Source organism: Bombyx mori, chromosome 23, assembly GCF_030269925.1.
Source record: "Bombyx mori chromosome 23, ASM3026992v2".
Taxonomy (NCBI): Eukaryota; Metazoa; Arthropoda; class Insecta; order Lepidoptera; family Bombycidae; genus Bombyx; species Bombyx mori.
Window position 1 is genome coordinate 14,403,068 of NC_085129.1, and position 25,512 is coordinate 14,428,579.

A 25,512-nucleotide genomic window follows, 5' to 3' on the forward strand; every position below is an offset into this window, starting at 1 on the left:
CTACTTTCTCGGCTTCTTCGACATATCTCAAAATCCACAAGCGGACGAGTCTTGATTGGTAATGATTTCTGTACTAACTAATACTTAATGAGAACAAAAATAAGGATAGGTTTCGGTTTGAAGGGTGGGGTAACTGTTGTAACTATACTGAGACCTTAGAACTCATATCTCAAGGCGGGCGGCGCATTTACGTTGTCTATGGGCTCCGGCAATCACTTAACACCAGATGGGCTGTGAGCTCGTCCACCCATTAACCAAAAAAAAAATTAAAAAATTAACTTCTTGAAAATAAAACCAAAGGTTAACAAGTAACATTACATCTTTAATATCATCATTAGTTTTAATATTCTATTTTACATTATTACTGTCTCATTAGTGTCTTCAGAAGAAAAACAGTGCGAGATAATTCTAAATTACATAATTAATAACAAATAATTGTTTTATAGGTCAAGTTTATTCCAATTGCTCAGCACGCACGTTACTTCATATAAATATATGAGTCGTCTATTATCAAAGGTGGCAATCTGTGCATTTGGACAAAAAAAAATTATTGATATTTCAATACAGATTGATTTGAATATAATCGCCTCCTTCAAAGAATACGGTTCAAAACCTGCATTAAATAAAGGTTAATACTTAGCCTGTTATTTATCTAAGATGTCGTTCAGAAGAGTTTTGTGACTGCCAATGGAATACAAAGTCAATAATTCGTTTTTCTGATTTACCAATAATTATCCAAAAGTTACATTGCCGGCTTTGATAATAGTCTACTCATATATCGGCTCGTAAATTTTCTTGATAAAGTATTATTCGTAAGCCCTCAGTCATTGTTCTGTGCAAATTTAATTTATTTATGATTGTTTAATGAATTTCCCAATTAAATGGGTAAATCGTATTTTTTTTCTCCCTAAAATCCATGTGTTTAAGGGAAAAATAAAAAAATAAATAAGAAAATTACGTCACTGAACATTAAGTATAATCGTTCAATAACTAAAGAGCCACAAGCCATGTGAGTCAAAAATCAATCCAGAAAGGTAATCCAACATTATTGAATCAGTTTTTCGATAAGTATCCACATAACACGAAATTCGTTAGTTTTCTTTGTTGTTTTTTCATTTTCTTATAGTGACTATTGCCAGTAACTTTAAATAATTTTTGTGATTTTTTGAAGTGAAAACTTCTTTAGAATCGTTGTGATTTCAAACCGGATGCAACGGAAAAAACGACAGGTAAGAGACACAAATACAAAAATGTGTAGGATGAAGCCAGCAAAGAACGAGACAGAAATATACATACTATTTAATACAGCGCCATCTGTGAGATTTTTTAATACTAACGTGTGTATGAAAGCTCTTGTAGTGAATTTTAATTTATGATTATACGTGAAATTAAAATATCAATTCACAGAGGGCGCTACCTTACAATTATTTACTAATGACAAAATTTTACATATACTTAAGACGTTTAGGATAATTGTATTTTAATTTTGGAAGGTTTCACTTCTACCACGTGTGAATTGCACACATGTAATTTATTATTATTATTGCTTATAGTTCTTACGTCCTTTTTTATTTCTCTATCTTATTCTAATAACTTTCAGCGCCTTTTTTTAAATTCACCCGGTTGGTACTTTAGCGCCACCCTTATTTAGCAGATTCTAACGGACACTTTTTCACACACAGAGACGGTTCTCCTTACCTCTACCCTCCATATTAAAAATATAAATAGAGGTGTTGCCATCACAGAAAATACATATGAATAGATTCCTAATTGTCAAGACCGACAATGACTGTCAATTGTGAAGATCTGACTCTGAACACAGTTCTACTGATATTGAATATCGTGTCTTTATGTGGTTTAGTTGTCATAATTTTTTTGCCATGTTAAGAATTAAATAAATACGTATAAATTCCCCGTTAAGTAAATAAGTATTTGAAATATCGAAAATTAAAAAAGAAACGTGAGACTGTATCATAGAATAGTTTATGGTCATGTGTAGAGTTAGTGGTTAGTAAAGCCGAGGCGCTGCTCACAGCTTGCGGCGCGCACGCGGGCGGTGGTAGGAGGGGCGCGGGACGTGCGGGCGCTCGCTGCTGTCCCCGGGCGCGCCCGCCGACTCGTCCAGCGGCTCAGCGCGCGGAGTGAACAGCTTCCGACGACTTCGAGTTATGCTGGAAACGAAAAATTATATTGTCGATAATATTATGTTACTCTTGTTCGTGAACATGAGTTAAATACGTGTGTAGACATATTAACCCTTTCGCTCGGGGGCTCCGCGGGGCGCCCTAGGGCTGCAGCTTCACCCCGCCCGGACAAGCAGTAGCAGAGTAAATTTTTTTAAATTTTTATTGCCTCTATAGTCTGACGAGCATATGGTTCACCTAATGGTGAGTGGTTACCGTCGCCCATGAACTTCAGCAATGCCGCTGCCTACCGAGCCAAGCCGTTGCCTACCCGTTTTTGGCTACGAAGCAGTGTTGCTATGAAGCAATATTATTTATATATTACCTTTTCGAAGGGCAGCTTTGAACCCCGAGCATGGGGGGCAGATTTTCTTCCGATTCCTTCTCTGGGGACGGGACGTGTGGTCCCCCCGCCCCCCCGCCGGTCCCGGCTGGCGTCACGTCGGGGTACTCGTGCAGGTTCCCGATGTCGGCGAGGGTCGGGGGGGCGGCGTCGGGCGCGCGCCGCCTCGCTCGTCTCGGCCTAGTTTTGATTTCAGACTTCTCTTCGCTTTCATCTATTATTTTGACACTTTTCTCTTTTTTTGTATCTATTGGTTTACTCCGCAGATTATATTTTACTCGTTCGAATTCTGATAGATTCGATTTGAGGTCTGTCTCCGCGTCGTCCGCGGCGGCGCCGCTAGTGTTGTGGTCCCCGGTCTCCCTGCTCGCGTTGTGTGAGACCAGCGTCTCAAACTCCGCAGCTCGAGACGTCGACACATCTTTGTACAGGTTCTCGAACTCGTCGATAGTGTTGTCCGCTGGGACGGCGTCTGTATCTCTGGTGAGTGTGATGATGACGTCAGCCGCGGGTTTGTCGTGTACGCTACTGTCGCCAGGCTCGTCCTTCGACAGTTGCGGTTCTAGTTTAATGTTTATTTCGTGTTCGGTTGATGAGGTCAGTCCCGGCGAGACCCTTGCAGCACGGATCCCCGCGGGGGACGCGGCGGGGGCTGCTGGCGAATCAAACCCTTCAAATATATCAACGGAGTCGTGTTTCTTTTTGTGGGTCGACATGACCGCATCAATCGGTTTGGATAGATTTTTACACATCAACTTCTTCATGGTACTTGGTCTATTAAAATCCTCTATAAACTCTTCTTTCACTATAGACGGGGACCTTTCTTCTAGTTTAAGCAGCTCACTGATCTTCTTATGTGCTAAATTGTTGTCAACTTTGACAGATATGTTGTCAAAATATGTTCTTTTTTCTTTGCCTGTATTAACAACATCTAATGTGGCCGCGTCCAGAGCGTTATCTTCAAAATACGACTTTTTCAATTCGACTACAGTTTGTTTGTTTAGTAACATGCTCGGTGCGTTATCGTTAAACGGAACCTTATTACCTTTATCTTGTTCTATTGTATTTTGTTCAGATTTAACATCATCAAAGTAGTTCCGTTTCTCCTTGAGGATATTGAAGCCGAGGTCGGCGCGGGGGGAAGCGAGGGGGGCGGCGAGGGGTTCCTCAGTTTTGGTCGCCATTTCTATCCGCTCGAACTGCGCCAGGGAGCTATCGCTGCCTTTAGATTTGAGCGACCTTATGGTCTGATTGACCAAAGTCTCTTTGGGAACTTTGAACTCTAAAACATCTTTCCGCTGCTCTGTTTCTATAACATCTTCTTTCTCTTCATTCGTAACGTCCATACTGTCGTCTGTATTGATTTTATTTTCGATAGTTCGATCCTCGCGTCCGTCGCGGTACGAGCCTCTGAATTCATTAATCTTGTTAGTGTTTTCCGCATTAAAACTAACATCAATAGGATTTTCCGTTGATAAATCTGCAGCGCTCACATCTCCTGCGCCGTCAACAACACTGGCAGAACTTAACACTGACCCTTCTGTGCGCTCGGTGACATCCAATGCAGTGTCTTCTGTACATTCTTCTGGATTCGTTTTCACAGTGTTATGTTCAGTGAACTCTACCTCTGTAATAGGCAGCAATGAGTGTTGAATGGAGTCATCACAAGTCTGATCCTCAGATGTGTCCAAGGTGTGGTCCGGGCCTGGGAGTGCAATGCGAGCAGGTTCTCTTGGACCGAGCTGCGATTTACTCAAGTTATCCTTTCTGAAGGTCGGCTCGAGGCTCTGGTCGAGAGGGTCGACCTCCTCTTCGCTGTCAGGTTCGCTGTCAGCGACAGACATAACATCTTCGTTGTCCGCTGAGGCATTGTCTTTGAATGCTTTTTCTGAAACAATAATTTTTTAGTTTAAGCGTTGTACGTGTATGCAGACCTCATGTATTGCATTAGAATCAGCCGTTCTGCTTCAACACGGCTACACTACCGTCTCTCTCGTCTATACAGCTGCGGAGATGTTCCACTTCGTTCTGTGCCCGAGCTCGTGCCAGCTGCTCTTCAAGTAATTTTTCCTGCAACAATAAAGCAATAACTGTCTTAAACTCATGTTGCGCATGCGCATACCTTCACACTCTCACACATACACGATTTCTATTAGAAATATCAGTTATCACATCCAAAATACAAATTTTATATCGAGATACACTTTGCTAAGAAATATCAAACAGTTCTCAGTCAGTATCCACTAAAAACTTTGTCTAGAAGATTTATTAGCTTCTTGAATATATCTTAAAAAATATATGTATGTAATATAATGATAATTAATAATAATATGTAGTTATTTTTATTTTGATTTTAATGAATACATAGCAAACAACCAAATATACAATTTGAATATAGTTTTTAACATGTAATATAGTTAACGTAGTTTAATATAGTTTTTTTATTTTTATTGCTGAGATGGGTGGACGATATCACAGCCTACCTGGTGTTAAGTGGTTATTGGAGCCCATAGACATCTACAACGAAAATGCCCCCACCCACCTTGAGATATGAATTCTAAGGTCTCGGTATAGTTACAACGGCTTCCCCACCCTTCAAACCGAAATGCATTATTGCTTCGCGGCAGAAATAGGCAGGGCGGTGGTACCTACCCGCGCGGACTCACAAGACGCCCTATCACCATTTGTAATAAATTAATAGGTGTTACCTCCAAAACAGCAATTTCTGTCATCAGCTCGGTTATCTGAAAAAATTAAATTGATAATTTATAAAAAAATTAATAGTAAGAACACGGCGTGGTGGATCCATCCATCTCTAAAAAGCTTTGAACTCTAAACACGGGTCGATACGTTAACACGAAAGACTGCCAAATCGCAAAAACAGAAAGTCCGTCGCGAAACACAAAATCAAAAAATATTTATGCATATTGGGGGGTCGGAGTGGCGTGTGGCGGGGAACAACTTGGGCTCGCTGACGGAATGACTTGTCCACGCAGCCGCAGCGTGACAGCGCCGGGGGGACGTGACGGCACCGGGGGGACGTGACGGCACCGGGGGGACGTGACGGGGGCGGGGAGGTATATTATAGAGTTCCGAACAACCAAGGTTTAGTACGAGATGTGCGCGATTAATGAGTAAATTACTGATAACTACGTACCTTATTTTGTAGGAGTGGAGATACGTTAGGTGGCGCTGCGACCTTCTCGAGATTGTTCTCATATTCCTCCGCCATCTCGTCCATCTGTTTCCACATTCGATTATACGTCAGTATCTATGTAAACTAATCTTTCAATGTTTCCTAACGAATTTGTAGCAATCTCAAAAATGAGGCTGACCAGAGAAATGACCAGTCATACTCAGTAGTCACAAGTTGGAGTCTGTGTTTATATATGATACACATCATCACTAAAGAACCGGATCTTCTCAGTGGGTCGGGTTTCCGATCCGGTGGGAGATTCTGCGAAGCACTGCTCTTGTTAGTGCTAGTGTTAGTAACGTACTCAGATTTGAGCCCCGTGAGCTCACCTACTCAAAGTTTGATATAAAAAAAACCTTAAACCTTAAAAATTAAAATACAATTATCCTAAATGTCTAAGTATATGTAAAATTTTGTCATTAGTAAATAATTCTAAATCATCTTTTATAGTATGAGGTAGCGCCCTCTGTGAATTGATATATTAACTTCACGAACAATCCTAAATTAAAATTGACTACAAGAGGTTTCATACACATGTTAGTATTAAAAAATCTCATAGATGGCGCTGTATTAAAAAAACTCTCTATGGACTTATTTTTTCGTTTCATCGAATTTGAAATCACAACGATTCTAAAGAAGTTTCACTTCAGAAAGCGAATGAAAAATAATTATTATTATATAAATACACCATCTACATAAAAGTAGCAATGAAAGTTGTCAATAAACATCTAGTCTATGATTTCGCTATACAAATGTTGATGACCTGCGCCCGCAGCGCCCGCAGCTGCTCCTCGTAGAACTGCTTGGTCAAGTCCTTGGCCTCGTCCACCAGCTCCTTCATGGTCTGCGCAGTCTCCTGTTGGTGTGCCTCCATCGAGGCCATCAGCTCTCTGTTGCGGGCGTGTGCTCTGTAAGAATACAACTCTTGTTTACTGTGATGAACCGTCGACATCCCACACGCGCGGTTTGTTTATTCGGTATTATTGTACACACAGTTAATACAATACAATACAATAATTGCGAAAACATATAAAATTGGCGAGCTTAACTCAACAATTGAGTTATCTACCAGCTAACCGTTCTTAAAGAGGGAGAGCTTTACATAAGTGGGTAGAATACAATCTAATCAATTTACTTATTGATATAATACACAATAATAATAATAATAAAAACACTAATATATAATAGGTATATCAGACTATATACATACACAATTACACACATATATAACATAAAATTATCGACGCTTGAAAGGCAAACATGACTAAGTGACAATGCGTGAACTTTACAGTAGACTAATTTAAAGTTGGAATACCTGAAAAAAAAATCTATTTTAACGAATCTAGCTGTAGGATTGAAATGATTTTAATAGACATAGAAATTTTTTTTTTTGCGCATCGGATATGGTTATTGCCCGTCATTTATGTACAAAGCAGTTATTGTCGCTTAGTCACGTTTGCCTTTCAAGCGTCGATATACATACATGTACATATATAATGAAATACCATAAAATAAATACATATAAATAATACTAAATCGATAGATAGTGCTCCTTTAATGCCTTCTTCAAGTGTTTCCCCCCAATGGGATCAGGATACACGAAGATTGCTCTGTTGTAGTCTTAGAGTGCCCTGCTGGTACTCAGGGCCTTCGCAAGCTGTCTCCACTTGACCCTGTCTTGACATCACTCCAGGTCATGTCGGCAATCCTCACTTCGCTCTCTACATTGCTTTGAGATTTATTTAGTCAAATTCAGACTCACTGTATTAGTTCGAAGTGCAGTCTCTCATTCTCGGTCCGCAGCCTCATCAGTTCGGCTCCGCTGTCCAGGGTGCTGTCCTGTGCGCTGGTCTCGAAGGTGGTGGTCAGCACAGTGTTGTTGACCTCTGTAACGCATTTGCATTGACTGAGCGCGGGGACCAGGGTACGTATCGAGGGGTGAAACCCTATTCTCGTCCTAAATTGTATCTTTTCTCTCTAGCCGTAATGAAGAGCAACATATTGAAGTCTTATTTAAAATGACGACATTTAAAGTTATTTGCGTTTTCCGTTTAGGTTAAATAGTTTGGATCGTTGTACTCACGTATGTCCTGTGCGACGGCGGCCAGCGACAGGACGTGCTTGGTCTCGTGAGCGTACTCCGGGGCCGGGTTGAGGGTCACCACCATGCTTACCGCCTCGCCGCGACACCCGGACAGTCCAGACCCCAGCAGCCGGGTCAGCTTTGATTCCCTAAGTATACAGTTTTTAAATTCTAATAAAAAATATACTTTAAAATCCTCAATTCGCTTCTTCTGCTTGGCGTCTGGTGATCCGTTTGCAGTTTCGCTTTGAGTAGTTCCGATTACTAACTGCCTCCGTGTCATCTCTGCAACGCTTTTATAACCGAAACGACATCTTTACAATTATCGAGACCATTCCAGGCAAGACCAGTCGTTTCGACATGTGTATGTGAGACGTTAGTTCCCGGCTCGGTAGTTTGTTTTAGCCGGTTATCGTCGCGACACACACACTGGGTCTGGACAAACCAATCGATCCCTGGTCGGGGATGGATACGGAACTTGCCCAGCAAGGTATCCTAGGTCCCCGATGTACGTCTAGGATTCAACAAATAGTGTAAATGCACATACGCACCTGGGACTGCCACACGGAGCTCCTGGACGCGTGCACTGTTATAGAATCACTAGGCCTTGTTAATGTATTATAATTTAACTTCACCCGCGGTCGTCGATTTCGGTTAAGTTTAAAATGTTCTAGATTCGGTTGCGTGTTGCTCGGCTCCCGTTCGTAATCGATGTGTGTGTGCATGCGATGTAGCTTCGCTGTCATTTGATGGATCCGAACGTGGAGATCGATTGGCGTTGTAAAATGTCAAATTTAAAATTTGCCGCGAAGACGGCACAACATGTGTTTCCGTTCTTTGATAATAGATGGCGTTATACTTTTCGAGCGTTCTCGGTTTTACTTTTGATGTTCGTTTCTGCTATTCGACGACAGATGGCGTAACAATATATAGATCGGGTATAGGGTACCTGTAGGGCACGAGCGCGTCGCGGGCGCAGCGCTGCTTGCGTCGCAGCGTGTGCAGACAGCGCTCGAGCACGTGCAGCGACGCGTTGATGGCGCGCGACTCCTGCATGCGGGCGCCCGTGTTGCGGGTGGCGCGCGCGCGCTCGCTGCCCGCCAGGTCGCACAGCCGCACGCTGGCCCAGCGACCCGTGCCCTCTGTGCGCAACACGAACTCAACATTAGTGCCCGCAGTCAGTGTGCCAAGAGTTGTCTCGCATGGCTCAAGGTGGGTGTGACAAGACTAGGTCTTAGATACAACGATGGTCATGTTTAAAGTTCAAAAGTTCTTCCGACCTATTCTTGAAGGAGTTTATCCAGAATGCAGTTAAGTTCCACTGTAGATTAAAATTATATTAAAGAAGTATACTATAGTATATATTTATATATGCAGTCATTTATGATAAGAAGTCTGCTTACCAGTTTCCGTTACCATAGTGATGGTGAAGATGCAGTGTGACCTTGAAGAGTGTGCATGTACTCCAGTGGCCGCGACTACAAGGTTGTGTTTACCAGCCACCATTATATCGTAAGCTTCCTCACCGGAACGGACAAATGCTTGAGTTGCACCCTAATAATAAGATATTTTCCACATTTTACTTGAAAATTCATTAAAATTTCAATAGATTATGTTTCTTATTACTGAAATATTTACCTTTACGTATACATTCCCGGAAGAATCTTCTCTTATGCGAAGTTTAGTTCTCTTCTCTGGAGGCGACAGCAAGTCATATATGGCTTCATTGTATATTTCAACGAATGATACCTGTCATAGAAAATATAGTTTTGCACAACAAGGCCTGCAGATACACTCTCTTAGAGTAACTATACACATGTCTTATTTAGTTCTTTCAAGTGCTTCATACCAGACAGAGGCGACGGGGCAATGCAAAGCCGCCGTCGTGCCGAAGCATGTCTTGTCGGCTACCCGTACAGTGGATCTTTCGGTGCTTTAAGGGCTTGCAAGTATATATCTCCCTCCCTATTGAACTCGTCGATTATGGTGAAGAGTTTGACGAGTGAACTAACTTATAAAAATATAACCGACTAAGTTCTTCAATGGATCTTCAGTGGATCGCAATTCCTATCTGGTGGTAGATTCTGCAAAGCACTGCTCTTGCTCACCTATCCGTCTGCACGTAGCGGGAATAGCCTTTTAGGCTACCAGTGAATCAGTAAGGAAAAAAAATTAAGTTTTTAAAACTAACATTAATTATGTCTACTTACCCAAACGTAATATTTTGTTTTATTAGATAAATCAATTGTACTGGTGGTTAAGTCTCTTTGAAGCTGACTACTCATACGACGGTACTTGTCACGAAGAGGAGCCGAAACGTGACGCAATCTTTTGACCCACTGTAAAACAAAACTAATTAATGCAATAACAATAGCTTTTAGTCTGACTTTATTGTATATATTATTTGCTATATATTACGTTGATGTACAACATGTTTACATGCAATAAACAAACTGTAATAAAAATAATTTTTAATCGTGATCTCACTATAAAATATTCATATAGTTTTTGTGCACTTGCCAAATAGGCACACTTCTCAACTATCACATTTAGCATAATTATCACCAAGTTTTCCTTTTTTTATTAACATAAAAACTAAAGACCCTCGTTTGTTGTACATGATTCAAATTAATATTACTTCATTAATTCACTCGAGGGTGACTTAAGCTGAAGTGCCTGGATGGTGGTGGTGGTGGTGGTATTCAAGGTCTCCAGATGATAGGACTAAGTGTATAAAACTTTTAATGGAAAGAAAGTGCAGACTATTTTATTGTGGAATAAACTGCCTCGGAAGTTTCCTGAGTCGATACTGCTATTGATGATGTATTACTTGATTCAAACCTGCAGTTCATACTCCTGCTCAGCATAACTGAGTTTCTCTGCACCACCATCAGCCGGTCTGTACAAAGGGTGCTGAGCTGCATCAACCAATTTGAACACATACTCCAGAGATCTTGGCACCAAGCCTGGAGCTCCAACAGTGCCCATTAATGTGTATGTCTTTCCAGAGCCTGACGCACCGTAAGTGAGAAGTGTGAAATTGTGACCATCTGGTAGCTTCTTAAGGTTTTCTTTCACAACCTCTTCAAAAATTTCCTGAAAATTTGTTTTTAATTAATATGAATTAAATGTAGTCATTCTTTTTTTAAACTGGGTTTGAAAAGCATTTGGCTTTAAGTCTGACAATTTTTATATGAATGATGAGAACAGAGGCTATGGCCTGTAACTGATGCACAGGCAAACTTATGCTGAAGAGGGAGACTTATGAGTCTGCCTTCTTTGGCCATTGAAAAATTATATTATTGTGATGCCTCTAGTTGAAATATTTATGGCAGGACGATAACTAAGAATCGTTTGTTTAAACTAAATATTATAACAGTAGCATGCTTTTCAGGATAACTGAAATTTTTTGTACATGAATTATGTATTTGGTGATATTAAATTAAATATATGATGATATGATATGATATGTGATACTCACTTTCTGTGTACACTCCGCTCCAAATATACGGGAAAACGTATACATTTTAGACACATTATGTTGAGTGCGCCTTCCGTGGCCTGCCGTGGTAGTGTCAAGCGATGTTACTAAACTTTTATCTGATCGCACTTCGTAAATATAATTTGGTTCATTACATGGCTTCATCCGAAGATACACTTTCACTAGTTCAGGCTCTTCTATTTCAGAGTCTTCTTCAAAAAGTTCAAGTAAATTTGTACCCTTTTGTGGCTTAGGTCTCATGAATGGATTTCGTATGAGCGGTGGTCTAGGCTCAATGAAAGACGGTATGTCCCTCTTAGACGTTTCGTTGTCCGAATAACGTTGATCCATCATGTTTCTGTACATTAAGATTGTATTAAAATTATAAAAATTTAATCAGAAACAAAATATTTTAAGCCACAACGGTTTAACTTTCGAAAGTTTTTGACAGTTTGTATTAAAGGTGTTTTAAATTTGTTTACGGCCGTCGACTATTAAACCTTTTAGTCCACTAGAAAATTATAAACTAGTGAAGCTCATTTAAGTTTTTTGCTTTGTATGTGGAATGAGCCATAATCCCAGTAGTGTTTACCAAGTGGTTACCAAACCCTATAGATATTAAAATATCAAAGCTGTTCGACGTTTTACAAGTCCGGCCAAGGAATGCCTTTGACTTTGTAAAGTCTATTGGTCTAGTACCCACCCAGAGTACCACCAGAATGGTTGTGAGCTCGACTGTCCACCTAGAGATCTATATGGAATATCTTAAGAAGATCTTATCTGTAAACTATCTATAAGATAAGACATCATTAAGTCAAGTAAATATGTGAAGAAATACAACATTAGTAAATTAAGTTATTACATGACTTTGTAAAGGCTATCAAGAGGATTTTGGAAAAAGTGTTTTCTTTGAATCAACATAATTAAAAATCTACAAAACTAGATCACAGTGATAAATTAATATAGGTACTAAATTAATAAATAATTTGACATTATAATATTTGATAGGTATTTAAAATACCAACATTCTTTTTATAGGCGGTATGGGTGAATTAGCTCGCCGTTTCAGTTTTGGAAAAATAAAAACTGTAACATTACAAATGTCGGATGTGTGTTGTGTGATTCTTATTGTTTATATTCAGTAAATGAAACATTTATTCAGTACCGAATAAAATGCGACATTTTTTAATCGTTCATGGATATCTTACATTATAAGTTATTATTGAAACGAATTGTAAAATAATGTAATTGATGAAATCCAAGAATTTCTTAAAATGTGAATATTTTTCGTATTTGGCGTAGTGCCATAGTATAAACAGCAAATTTATCAGAAATAGGCACGATGAAGTGGTTTGAGATTTTTATTATGTCGTTGCTATGCGCAAACGGGGTGCTCTCATACTGTCCCTCACTGTGTGTATGCAAAAGTAATAAGGCAGGCGAGGGGGCATCAGCGGAACCACTGCCGGGAGAACTCAAGCTCAAGTGCGGTGGAAGTCCAGCACCGATAACTGAACTTAAGGAAATCGACCTGAGCAAGCTGTGGACCATTGTAGTTAGTCTGTATGTGTCAAAAGTATTGTTTACAATCTTAATCAATTTGGTTCAAACCTATCAATTCAGTAAAATATATTTGTTACAGTAATTTATCCGGCAATGCTATTTCTACATTGTCGAGAGAGCTGTACTTGCCAAATCTACAGAAACTGTGAGTTGATAATGTCTATTTAATGCTCTTTGAACACAAATAAACTACTGTAATTTATGAATGTATCAAGGTTCTATTTTGATTGAATTATATTGAAATTATATTGAATTATATTATTAAATACTGTGGATTATTTAGAATATGATATTGAATATTTTAATTAATTAGAAAATAATGAGTGGTTAGCTTCCATCGCAGAGGTATATTATTGGTACATTATTGAAAATTCAGAATTTACTAGACATAAATTCATTGATAGCACTTGTACTACATATATGTTATGTATATTATATATGTATGTGTATATTATATAATTATGACTTAAAATCATACTGCTTGTCATCATGGTTATGACTGTATTGAATGCACAAAGGTAGCTAATTATTCTAGTTACTTATACTTGCATTAGTAATTAACTATAATGGAATGGCTAGCTCTCTTTGTGATATTGGTCTACTATATTGGTATTACTATGATACTGAATACTTTGATATTACTAGAGTCTACCTTATATATACTGTATAAAAAAATTCTGCCAATGTGTCATAATGTATTATGAGGCAGATTACAGTTTTATAGAGTAAACTAGAAAAGCTTAACACGTTGCCTGTCCGTGCATTATATATAATGCATTTTTGGTCCAGCTGTGACGTTCGTGCATTATATGTAATGCACGGTATTCTAGCTGACACGTCTGTGCATTAAAACGAATGCATGCATGAAATTCAGTATTTTAGTTGTTTTTGAAAGTGTTTTTTGAAAAGCACTTACATGTACTTCATAAGTACATAAAATGAAATAGTTAAGCCGAAAAAAAAAATGGGCGTCACGGGTACTTAACCAAAATACTCTGGACAGGCAACGTGTTAAAGCTAATCACTAATTGAACTAATCAATAATTGAAAGAACGAAAATTAATGTACATAAACTAACCCATTAATTGTACTATAATATTTGATATTCACAGAGATTTAAGCAGAAACCAGATATCATTAATAGAATCGGATGCATTTTACAATATGACAGCTTTGCAAAAGTTAGACCTATCGCAGAACCACATCAGTAATGTGTACAAGGAAATGTTTAAAAGCTTAATCAATTTAGAGAGATTGATCCTGGCACAGAATCAGATATCTGTAATGGCATCGGGCACTTTTGATTATCTAGTTGCATTGAAGCATTTGTGAGTACTCTTTGATTTTGCCTTACAACATGAAATTTTTAAATATATTATTGACTGTTAATCCACTTACATTGTTATTGAATTACATTGTAATTGAAAGAATTAAATATGTAATAAATTCCCCTCCACTGTGTTTCCGAGCCCTATGACATGTCCTTCTTTAAACGGGGCTTGCGGAGTGTACTCAATGGTAGGCAGCAGCTTGGCTCTGACCCTGGCATTGCTGACGTCAATGAGCCACGGTAACCACTTACCATGCTCGTCTGCCTACAAAGGCCATAAAAAGCAACAAATATCTTACTTAACTCTATAATTACTTAGAAGATACATCTAATTGAAGTTAGGTAACACATCTTTTGTTCTTATTTTGAGTCCCTATTGGATATATTGTGTAGTGGTATCCCGTAGTGCTTCTGTCATAAGGTCCTAAGACTGATGTTGAGGAAGATGTATGGTTATTAAAAGAGGCGTACCCTATGATCTGACATGTTTGCATCATGCCCAGGTCTCTGGACCTAATAGTCATCTGATGAGAATCAATTATCTGGTCTATTTTGAAGGAAGATTGTACAATATACAAGTGAAATGTCAATCACTGGATTCACTGTAAACTGAGACAGAGCAAACTTGAGACATCAGATTGTAATTTCTATGGGCTGTGAGCTCATCTGCTGATTTAGATCTTAGATCGGTTAGGTGGTGATAATAAAAAGCATTAGTCATAAAGCATTAAATCATTATATCTATGTAATTTATTATTTAATTCTAAATAATAATAAAAAAACATGAAAGCGTCCATCTTATTTCAGAGACATAACAGATAATCCTCTTATTTGCAACTGTGACTTACTTTGGGTGAGTGACTGGGTACGAATCACCAGGGTAAAACTTGTGGGTAATCCAAAATGTGCCTTCCCCGAGCACAAGACAAATACAACTATAAAAAAACTGAAGATATCATTAGATTTAAAAGCCTGCAGTAATGCTTTACCCATGACTTCATTGATCGCCAAGCCGAGCCACGATCAAGTAGTTTTCGAAGGGGATTCCTTGGTCTTGACTTGCAATGCACCATTCGCATCAGGCCTAATTAAATATACAGTTAAATGGGTGCACCCATTGCTTGAAATATGTGATGTTAATGTTACTTACACTGACATACAAGAGGAAGCAGTTGCTGAGACCACAATATATTTCTCGAATATAACTAACCATCATGCAGGAAACTGGACATGCATGTATAGTGACCAAAACAATGTGTACCACAACTACACCATAAATGTTTATGTGATATCAAATTCGACACAGTTCTGTGAGATTAAACACACAATGACAAATAAAGGATTGTACTCATGGCCACAGCTACTACTGAACCGCACATCTTCAGTACCGTGCCGCAGTGGAGAAGGCATGGCACACAGATATTGCCATGGGAATGGTACTTGGGGTGAAGTGGACACATCCGAATGTGCATACATAAGTAATGTGACGAAATTGCTTCAGCAGTTTGCACTGTTGAATGTGAGTTTAGTTCAGTATTCAGCAGTGAATGCTACGGAGAGACTGGCAATGTTGATACAGGAGAAGACATATCCTTTGGCTGAGATTACAGACCCAGATGATGTTATGTTCATAGCACGAGCAATTAGGAATTACATGCAGTATATTGCTGAAGAAAGAGATCTGGGTATGCATTGGTCCATATTTGTTATTACTTCATACTACATTCCAAACTGCATTTCAGATTAATTCATCTGACATGTAAATCCAAAGTATATTATTATATTTTATATTCTAGATTTGAGATCAATTGAGGATAAAAATATAGAAAGGTTCAGGACAAATAACGTAGTTCAGTAACATTGTACAGTTTCTAACCAATGGCATAGGTTATACACAAATATATTGGGGTTTAAATAAGATACACTCTATAGAATTATCAGTCAAGATGAAGGCACAGAAGAGTTCAGACTGTCCTAACATTGCCAATTTCAAATGTCTGATAGTATTTAAAGTAGATAAATAGTTGTAGTACTATTTTCTGAAGGCTGAAATCACACGGCGATTTCTTTTATAGTAAGAGCCCTTCAAACTTGGAATAGTTTTAATAACTTTTATTAATCTCATTTAAAGGTTCCGCATTATTAGATGTGATAAGTGCAGTGATGAACATATCAATGCCAGTTCTCGCCAAAGCCGAGACCAAGTACGGAGCATGCACAGATATGATGAATGCTGCAGAGGATATATCCGCTTATATTAACAATGTTCACGGACAAAAGGTAATCATTGACTTTGAGACTGATAGATCTCATTCTATCTGCAACAGCATTATGATCTACTGTAATATGTAGAGCTATAATCTGAGGGCAATATTGATTTTAATTCTGGAGTTAGCCATCATAAAAAAAGCCAAAGATATTTGACAAATGCTTGAATCTTGCTAATCACATTTTCAAGATACTCTTGCATATATACAGGTTCCAAACAACAACATTCAGACTGTCAGTCTACCAAGCATTTTCACTCGCTCAGTGCAAGATTTACCCTTTTTGGTCAACACTTTCAAATATATAATGTGTATAATGTGTGTAACTGGCTTTACTAATTTAGTTTGCTTGTTCACTCATTTTTTTCCAGTCAGACTATCTTTTTTTTCTCCACCTTATCCGACTTAGTGGGAGTCCCACCTAGTTCGTCAGACAGAGTAAAAAGAGTCCCATCAGACAGAATAACACATAGTCCACTTATTAAGATACTAAAGTTTATAAAAAGCACTAAATTTACCACTAATATAGTGGTCATTTCCCAATTAATTGGGGATTAGGGCTGTGTAATTTTTCATAGTGGCAGCATGAAGGACAGTGGCTGTTATGTGAGGGATGATACTGCTTCTGCTACCAATAGGTCTTACCTAACTTTTTAGGATAATCTCATTAACATTGTCTTGTATTTGTTATATAATAATATATAAATTATTTCGCAGTCAAATTTAGCGATAGAACGTTTTCGAGTGAGCGAGGGCTTCGGTGGAGCGACGTGCGTGTGGTACAGCGGGGGCGAAGTCCGAGGGGCAGAGCCTCCGAGACTGCACTGCACGGCCACCAACAGAACCGTTGCGCCCCTGTTCACACTATCCGACACGCTCATACATGCAACTGTGCAGGTACTCGTTGACCAACTGTGTGCTCAATGCGAGTTTTTTAACGTTCTCGATCGCGTAAAAGTTAACTCAAATTTGTATGGAGTTGGAACAGCGCCCCTAGCGGCAAACGTAGGCAAACTATCTTTTACGCTATCGAAAACGCTAAAAAACTCGCAATAAGCACACTGATAGCTCATCGACACATTAGTATTTCTCTATCTTCCGGCTGTATCGTCACCTGGCTGATAATAACGCGCAAACCATATTTTTTGTTAGTTTCTATCTGAGGTAAAAGTTGAATATAGCTCATTCTATACTCATTTATGAACGTGTCACATGTCTGAATCTATGGATTTCGAACTGCATGTGAAATTGGGACAAGCTTTCGTTTTATCGATGTCTATGACAACGCCATATGTAAAAAAGTGACAGTGTTTTTAATTTCAATGATAAAATGATATTCGTTATGGACTATTAAAATCTGATGTTATTTCGTCACATAAAGTTCTACTTGCTAATAAGAATGCATTATTTTCAGATACCCCAATCTCTGATCTTCAGCACGACAGAATCTGGTGCCCTCGTTCAGATGAAGCCTTCGGACCTGGTGGTGTCGGTGTACGAGCACGCGGCGCTGTTCCCGCTGCTGCCGACCCTGGACGACGACGCCACGCTCACGGGCCACCGGTCGAAGGACTATTATGGCAGGAGCACCAAGCGGGAAGACATGAACATCGAGATCACCTCACCGGTTGTCGGATTTCAACTCAGTAATTTAATAAGTTTATTTTACTAAACATGTTGTACTCTAGTTTGCTTTGCTGTTATGGCATGCATAACATGTTAAACATGCATGGACTGCATGTTTCTACTGTGGATTGATCATGCATTCTGGTTTGGAAGGTGTGGTGTTTATGAGTTGACGATGGTGAAGAAGAAACCACGCATGACAGTTATTTTTAATCGTTATTTTAAATCGGTCACGCCCTAAACGTAGTAAACATGTGGTATTCTTATGCTATACATTCGTGATTTCAAGTCAGGGCTGTAACGAACTGAACACGAGATGGACCGTGTTTTGTTCACGCATTAATGCGATAAAAATGTTTCAAGGTCGACGGTTAACTTTATTTCTCGGCTCTAATAATCACACAAAACCGTCTCTTCTCATTATAGATGAACAGAGTCGAAAGAAATAAAATAAAGTTTGTGTACGTTGTGTGTGCAGAGGGTACGGAGTGGTCGGGCGAGCTAGTGGAGCCAGTACTGGCGGGAGTGCGCGCTCGGCCCGGCGCTCGCACGCACGTAGCACTCTGGGACGCGCACACTCGCCACTGGACGCTTAACCATACAGGTACGGCGTAGTACCCGGTCGTACGCGACTGTACGCGACTGAGCGACTATACGCAACTGTATGTGACTGTACGCGACTGTACGAGACTGTATGTGACTGAACGTGACTTTACGTGACTGTACGCGACCGTGCGCGACTGTACGTGACTACGCGACTGAACGTGACTTTACGTGACTGTACGCGACCGTGCGCGACTGTACGTGACTGTGCTCTATTGTACGTGACATGACATTTATATACGTTTGCACACAAGATGAATAGGGTCTTGAGTAGTGGCAGTTTGTTTGGCTTGGTTTATCTTCATGGTTAGATAAGTGCCAACCAGCCCTCAATTACCAACGACAGATTAAGCTGCCAGTGTACCCGTAATAATGTTCTATATGTGTGGTAGGTGTAGAAGTTGTGTGAACCCGCAACGCCATTCCCATTTCTGCTGCAAACAATATATAATTTGAACAGACCAGTTCAAGGTTCAAGTATTCATCTATGAATCTTTGGATCCTATGGACATTTTATCATCATGATCTAGCAGTGATCTACTTTAAGAAATCATGAATTTTCTGGTTCTGAACCATAATATTATTTCTTTTCTCAGCCTGATAAATACTAATTACCTACTGTTCACTTCACCGATATTGTATAGATTGTTATAAAAATAAATCTTTTATTTCCTTTTGTTTAAGTAAATCGTGTACTATTTTCAGATTGTCGCATATCGCACGCAGTGTCCGAGATGGTGATCATAAGCTGCAGCCGGCTGGCGCGCGTGGGGCTGGTGCAGAACGTGGAGACCGGCATCTACGGCGCCCGCACGGACGGCGCGCGCTTCAAGGTGTCGCACCCCGCCGTGTACGTGGGCAGTCTGCTGCTGGGCGGCTGCCTCGCCTGCGCCGCCATCACCTACGCCACGTGCCACGCCGACATACTGATGCCGAACAAAACCAAGCACGCCCTCGTCAACACCTGGGTGGCCATCTGTCTGCTCTGCTTCATGTACACCCTCGGCATCTACCAGACTGAGAACGTCAGGCTGTGCCAAGCGCTGGGACTGCTCATACACTACCTGTCGCTGTGCTGCTTGCTGTGGATGTGCGTGTCGGCCAGCAACATGTACAAGTGGGTGACGCGGGCCGACGGGCCGCCCAGGACGCCCGAGGACGAGCTACCGCCGGACGCGCCCGCGCACAAGCCCATACTGGGACTGTACCTGGTCGGCTGGGGCATAGCGCTCATAGTCTGCGGCATCTCCGGAGCCGTTAACATCAAGGACTACGCCGGCTACTCGCAGTGCTTCCTCAGCACGGCCCCGGCGCTGAGCGCGCTGTTCGTGCCCGGCGGCATCCTGTTGATGTTCCTGTTGGTGCTGTTCGCGCTCATACGCTGCACCATCCGGAACATGAACGTGCAGCTGTCGGAGGGCACGCAGGCCACCGAGAACGTCGACCTGGAGATGTGGGAGCCGCAGGTGCATGACCGCGCGGAGAGGAGGAGCGTGAAGTCGGCGCCGGACTCGGAGAGCGAGGACGCGGAGCACTCGCCCATCGTGCAGCTGCGGGCGCACGTGATCGTGGCGTGTCTGTACGTGGCGGTGTGGGCGTGCGGCGCCGTGGCCGTGTACCGGCCGCTGCCCGCCTACCTGCCGTACCAGGAGGACATCTGCAGCATCGTGTACGCCGTGTGCGCCACCGTGCTCGGCACCTTCGTGCTGTTCTTCTACGGCATAGCGCGCAGTGACGTCAGGGCGCAGTGGGCACTCGTGCATTGCTATTTTCAAAAAAGTAAACAGTGCTGCAGAAACAGGAGCGTGTTCGACGCGAACCAGCGCAACGTGCCCGCAGATCCCTCCGGAGCCGCCGCCCCCGCACCCCTGCCGAACGACAACCGGTCGCGGTCCGGCAGCCGGAGCTCCGGCAGGACCAACCCCAAGACCAACAACGGCGGCACGTACAAGGCGGGCGCTGAACTCAACGGGCAGACTCTACACAAGGACGTGTTGAAGAACACGAATGGAAAAACTCCGAACATAAACCTGGTTGTGCTGCACCGCCAACAGTACCGGTCCAACAACTCCATGCTCACGTACCCCGACGCCAGCACCGTGGCCCCCGATATATTCTACAACCCCAACCAGATGAATGTCGCCAAGAAGTTCTTCAAGAAGCAACGGCAGAACATGAAGAGGAACTGCCTTGAGTTGCCGACGAGAAATGACTACGACAACGACTCGCACTTCTCGCTGCCGCTGCCCACTAAGGAGGCGTACAGCGGGATGGCCAACATAATCAACTCTGGGTCCAAGGTCAACAATACGAACATACACGTTGAGCGGTCCAACAATGGCATCAAGGAGACCCGCAACGTCGCCAACCCGAACCTTCTGGAAGACGAACACAAGGACTACAAAAGCTACACGAACGATAAGAAGACTTGGAATAAAAACGAAGATCCGAAAACGGACAGAAGCCGAGTGATGAATATTTATACCAATGTGCCAGAGACTCAAGTGCCGCAGCATCAGGTCATCAAAGCGAACGCGCCCAGCAACCTCAATGCTCAGCGGAGCAGCGTATCGGAGGAGTGCCTGCAGAGTCACGCCGACCGCCCGGAGATGAGGACCATATCGCAGCAGTGCAGTCTGGAGTACAGCTCGGCGTCGGAGATAGCGATGCCGCACACCTGCTCCGACCAAACATTGAACACGCACTCGGAAATGACGTCACTGCAGGAAACGCACAGCGCTTTGTGCTCCACCAACGAGATCACCGACACGGAGAGCTTCGGCCAGTACATAGATTACATGCAGCCCAACAAGGGCCAAGACGGGAAGGAGAACAAGGACAAGTCGCTGCAGGACATATCGGAGGAATGCACCATGAATAGCGACGACGCCGCTCGCTCCGGGAGTCCGCAGCATCCGGACGCCGGGGAACTCGACAATCTGCTTCAGGATCCAGAGCTAGGGTCGAAAGATAAACTGGACGACGACAAAGACACGTTTTTCTTGGCGAAAACAACGTACGACTTCGAAACGTGCAGCACGAACGCGAGCGAACAGGGCTTCGAGAACGACAGTGACATTTACTGTCCCAACTACCAGATGTCCGAAGTGAGCATACGGAGCCACGGCCTGTACGCGCCCTCCCCCTCGTCCATGTGCCCAAACGAAATAAGCTTCAGCACAGAGGACGTTTCTAACATAGAGAACCAGTACGTCAACTACGATCCCGGATGGCGGAAAACGATAAAGAGCAATCCGAAATTGGGGAAGTACGTGCCCACTCCCGCGCTCAGCTGTCCCGATGTCAACAGGGACAGCAGCCCGGTGTCGTTCGCGAGCGAGATAGACGAACTGTACACTCAGATCACGAGTAGAGAGCGAGACAAGGACAGAATTAGTCGGAAGGACACCTGTTTAGATGTGACTTTGAACAGTGACGTCACGCTGCGGCCTGACAGTGACAGTTGTGCGAGCGAGGGCGAAGGTCGCGGGGAAACCGCCCTGTGATCTCTCGGTGTTCAGTGAAGGCATTTGTGATGAAGTGATGTGACCGCAAACATTTAAAAGTGTTAAACGAATTCTTTATTCAGCTCTTACAAGTTATCAATGTGAGGAGTTGATCGCACTTATACAAGTGTTCAGACGGCCTTACTAGTAGCTCATTTCAAACTAAATTTTGTAGTTTAATTTTCTAGTTTTAAGTTTTGTAAATTGTGTATATTTATTTAAGATTTCCTAAACAAACGAAGTCTGATGAAAACATTTTTTCTATCGTCCGCGTGTCGAGTATTATCACTTAGTTTAAGAGTCAACAGATGTGCCAAATTGTTGTCGTTCGTTTCATCATTTTCTCGATAAATTGTAACGATTATCGATACCTTAACGACCGGATCGACCCGACCGCCTCACCTCTAGTCCTAACGGGATATAAGACTTAGTTATATTAACTCCACTAAAACTATTAAGGCGTGTTTACACGAGAAGACGAATGCTTGACGGTGAACTTTGGTGTGGCCATATGACAACCAGTTTTTACATTTGTTGAAAGATTTGTGGTAGTTAAGCGAAATCGTTCAACGATTTTTTTATTGAAAAAAACATTTTTACTGTAAGTATTGTTAATGAAAAAAAAATTTGCTTATGGTCAATAAGGCTTTTTGATGTGACGTCACCAGTGACCATACTCTCGACGTTATGATGACGTCACAAGTTCCAGTGTACCGTCAAGCACGCTCGTACGTTTTATGGCTTATCGAAAATTATAAGAAACTTGTGTTTTCCATTGTGTGTGCCTATGCTAAATATTATTTTGGCCTATTAATTATTGAAATAATTTTAGCGATATATTCGAGTTGATTAATTACAAAAAAAATATAAAAATCGATCATTATTATTTGACTTGCGATTTATGATGCATATGCGTTAGTGGCCTTTTATAATCAGGATCACAGTTCCGACGGAGGTCGAAACTGGTAATATTATCAACATCCACATATTCATACAAAATTTGGCTCGTTAAAGAAAAAAATTGTTCGTAAATCTTAAAAATGTGGTTTTTATATCAATATTCAATCAATATCGAGCAGTGAATGCTACCTTTAAAATCTTTGTTCCTGCACTAAGTTGATACTTTTTTCTTTTAAAATCCTATATGGAAATGAGTCTTTATAATTTGTCGAATTCGGCAGCTCGACAATAACATTTTTATTGATCACTATGACGTTCTATCGATTTAATATTCTGTACCGCGTATGGATGATAAAAGAAATCGTAGGAATAGAATCTCAAATGAAATTGCAATGGTGATTAATGATGTAACAGTAGTTTTGTGTTTATGTATTAGAAAAAAAAAAACAGCACAAATATTTTCATGCATCAAATTAATATTTATATCCACAATATTAGTAGATAAATGCAATCTTAATAAAAAAACTATGGAGCTATTGTGATATACAGATCTTCCATTTTAATTAAATATACATTCGGAATACCGCGAGATGTGTATTAACTTTAGTTATTTTTAGTGTAAATTTACAATAGATATGAGTTAAAATATGGGACGTTTTTTTTTGGAGCCGCGTTTTTCATCTGTTCTCGCAAATAAGGTCTGAGACTATATCGAGCGTAACGAATTATCGCGATACTTTGCGATAAGGTCAGCGCGGTATAAGAGTAACGATTTATAACACATGTTTTTTTAATCACATATTGCACATACGGTGCGATATCGTCACTTATGCAATTTTATGTAATTTTTCATGAGAAACGTTGGAAAATTCAACATTTTATATAGTTCTGCTAGACTATAGAAATAAAATAATATTTAAACTACAACTTTAAACTAAATCAGTAAAAGCAAACATCTCTCGCGTCTCTTTCATAACTATTAACAAATGTATTTTCTAATAATCAGTTCAGTGTTAACAAAAATTGTATAAGTGACTTTATAGCACCGTATGTGCGATATATGTAGTCTCTTAGTTGAATAATGGCTGTTTTGCCTTCAAATAGAACGCACACCTCTTAGGCCTTTGCGCTATTGGCAGAGTGGTCGTGGTCATCAGTTCGGGTGATGGTGCGCTTCACAAGACGCCACTACTGCTCGCGTGTAGCTGCCCTTGTGCACTCGTTAACGGGACCTTTTACAGCTGCCTTAATTTGGTCGGTCTATCGTAACGGTGATCCGCCGCACGGTCTTATACCCTCAATAATGCCATACATTACTGCTTTATAAATAGTCAGGGTGGTGGTACCTACCCTTGTGTGCTCACGCTTTACCACCGCTAAAACTAATTTACCCAACAAGCAGCCAGTGGTTAGGCCACGCAATTGTGTAAACTCTAATATAGACCCGTACATCTCACGGTATTTCACATGTAAAAGTGTTTTTGTAAGTGTCTTCATTAGGGCAGTAACCAAAAAATAATATGGAATTTAACGACAAAAAAAAACCCTTATATAGCATACGGAACTAACAAGACATTTATTTATTTATTCTGTTGGTACTGGTCAGGATATTAAAGCGAAATTATAAAATTACTGTTTTGTCAACGGTACCTGATGCGAATACTTTTGCAACATTTGTTAAAATTAATCGGACATCGAAGTCTAATGAACTAATGAACTAACGTTTAAAGGTTCCGTTACATACAAATAATGAAAGCGTGTTAAAATTAGTCCTACATAGCTTTATCAAAGTTTAATGGGCTGGAGTAACTTTTAAGTCGAGCGAGTTTCTTCCATCTTATTGTAACGACACGTAACATGTAACAGTAGAAAAAAAATTGTAGAAAATTGAAAAATATATCATGTTTATGTACATAATATTATTATTATTGTAATTGATAGAGTGAACAAAAAATTTTATCGAGAGAGGTTAGGCTTTTTGTGGGCATTTTGCGTAATAAAAGAGGCATTTGGCAATGTGTTTTATTTCGTTATTATTTACATTATAATTTTATAATATCCTATGTACGAGGAAATCGAAGATATGGCACAATATTGGTCACCACTAGTACATTTTTACTAACCCGGTGGTAACCCTATATAGTTACAAAGATTACATACCTATAAATCCATAATTGAGACCTGCTGCATAACAATATATAATCTGTGGAAAAATTAAAACAACCGCCAAAAGATGCGAACATATTATCTGTATAAAGTTTTTTTGCGAATTATTAATCACACGTGTTGAAAGTTAACTGCCAACCGTTTCTGCTGCACGTTGGTGAGTTCCACCATATTCTACGAACCAAACAGCTGAAGTTAATGCACGTTGTCTCATCGATGATAGATAGACATCTCATAGATCTCCTAACTAAGACAGACTGTACAT

The 25,512-nt window shown here is 40.7% G+C and overlaps 2 protein-coding genes across 2 annotated transcripts; one reads left to right on the forward strand and one right to left on the reverse strand.

Annotated features, from left to right (window-relative positions):
• Window positions 1–301: 301 nt before the first annotated feature.
• Window positions 302–11,755, reverse strand: LOC101745733 (kinesin-like protein KIF20B). Its single transcript, XM_004930746.5, has 14 exons — window positions 11,287–11,755; window positions 10,647–10,901; window positions 10,016–10,144; window positions 9,444–9,554; window positions 9,209–9,359; window positions 8,755–8,947; window positions 7,806–7,954; window positions 7,485–7,608; window positions 6,486–6,630; window positions 5,684–5,767; window positions 5,235–5,270; window positions 4,512–4,596; window positions 2,509–4,414; window positions 302–2,171 (listed from the first exon to the last, which is right to left on the reverse strand). Exons 1-14 carry the CDS (start codon window positions 11,650–11,652, stop codon window positions 2,030–2,032), a joined length of 3,876 nt encoding a protein of 1,291 aa, XP_004930803.2. The 5' UTR covers window positions 11,653–11,755; the 3' UTR covers window positions 302–2,029.
• A 597-nt stretch (window positions 11,756–12,352) lies between these two features.
• LOC101745879 (adhesion G protein-coupled receptor A3) lies at window positions 12,353–25,101 on the forward strand. Its single transcript, XM_038019189.2, has 9 exons — window positions 12,353–12,849; window positions 12,929–12,994; window positions 13,962–14,177; window positions 14,987–15,864; window positions 16,311–16,459; window positions 17,164–17,343; window positions 17,861–18,092; window positions 18,551–18,676; window positions 19,381–25,101. Exons 1-9 carry the CDS (start codon window positions 12,629–12,631, stop codon window positions 22,179–22,181), a joined length of 4,869 nt encoding a protein of 1,622 aa, XP_037875117.1. The 5' UTR covers window positions 12,353–12,628; the 3' UTR covers window positions 22,182–25,101.
• The last annotated feature ends 411 nt before the right edge of the window (window positions 25,102–25,512 follow it).

What these genes read in the sequence shown, in the direction of transcription:
- LOC101745733 (XM_004930746.5), bottom strand. Translation starts at nt 11,652, where the DNA reads ATGTACAGAAACATGATGGATCAACGTTATTCGGACAACGAAACGTCT. An exon ending in CAGAAATTGCTGTTTTGGAG is followed by an intron (nt 4,597 to 5,234) that starts GTAACACCTATT and finishes TTATTGTTGCAG; the next exon opens with GAAAAATTACTTGAAGAGCA. An exon ending in CTGTATAGACGAGAGAGACG is followed by an intron (nt 4,415 to 4,511) that starts GTAGTGTAGCCG and finishes TTATTGTTTCAG; the next exon opens with AAAAAGCATTCAAAGACAAT.
- LOC101745879 (XM_038019189.2), top strand. Translation starts at nt 12,629, where the DNA reads ATGAAGTGGTTTGAGATTTTTATTATGTCGTTGCTATGCGCAAACGGG. An exon ending in TGGACCATTGTAGTTAGTCT is followed by an intron (nt 12,850 to 12,928) that starts GTATGTGTCAAA and finishes TATTTGTTACAG; the next exon opens with TAATTTATCCGGCAATGCTA. An exon ending in TGCTGAAGAAAGAGATCTGG is followed by an intron (nt 15,865 to 16,310) that starts GTATGCATTGGT and finishes TCTCATTTAAAG; the next exon opens with GTTCCGCATTATTAGATGTG.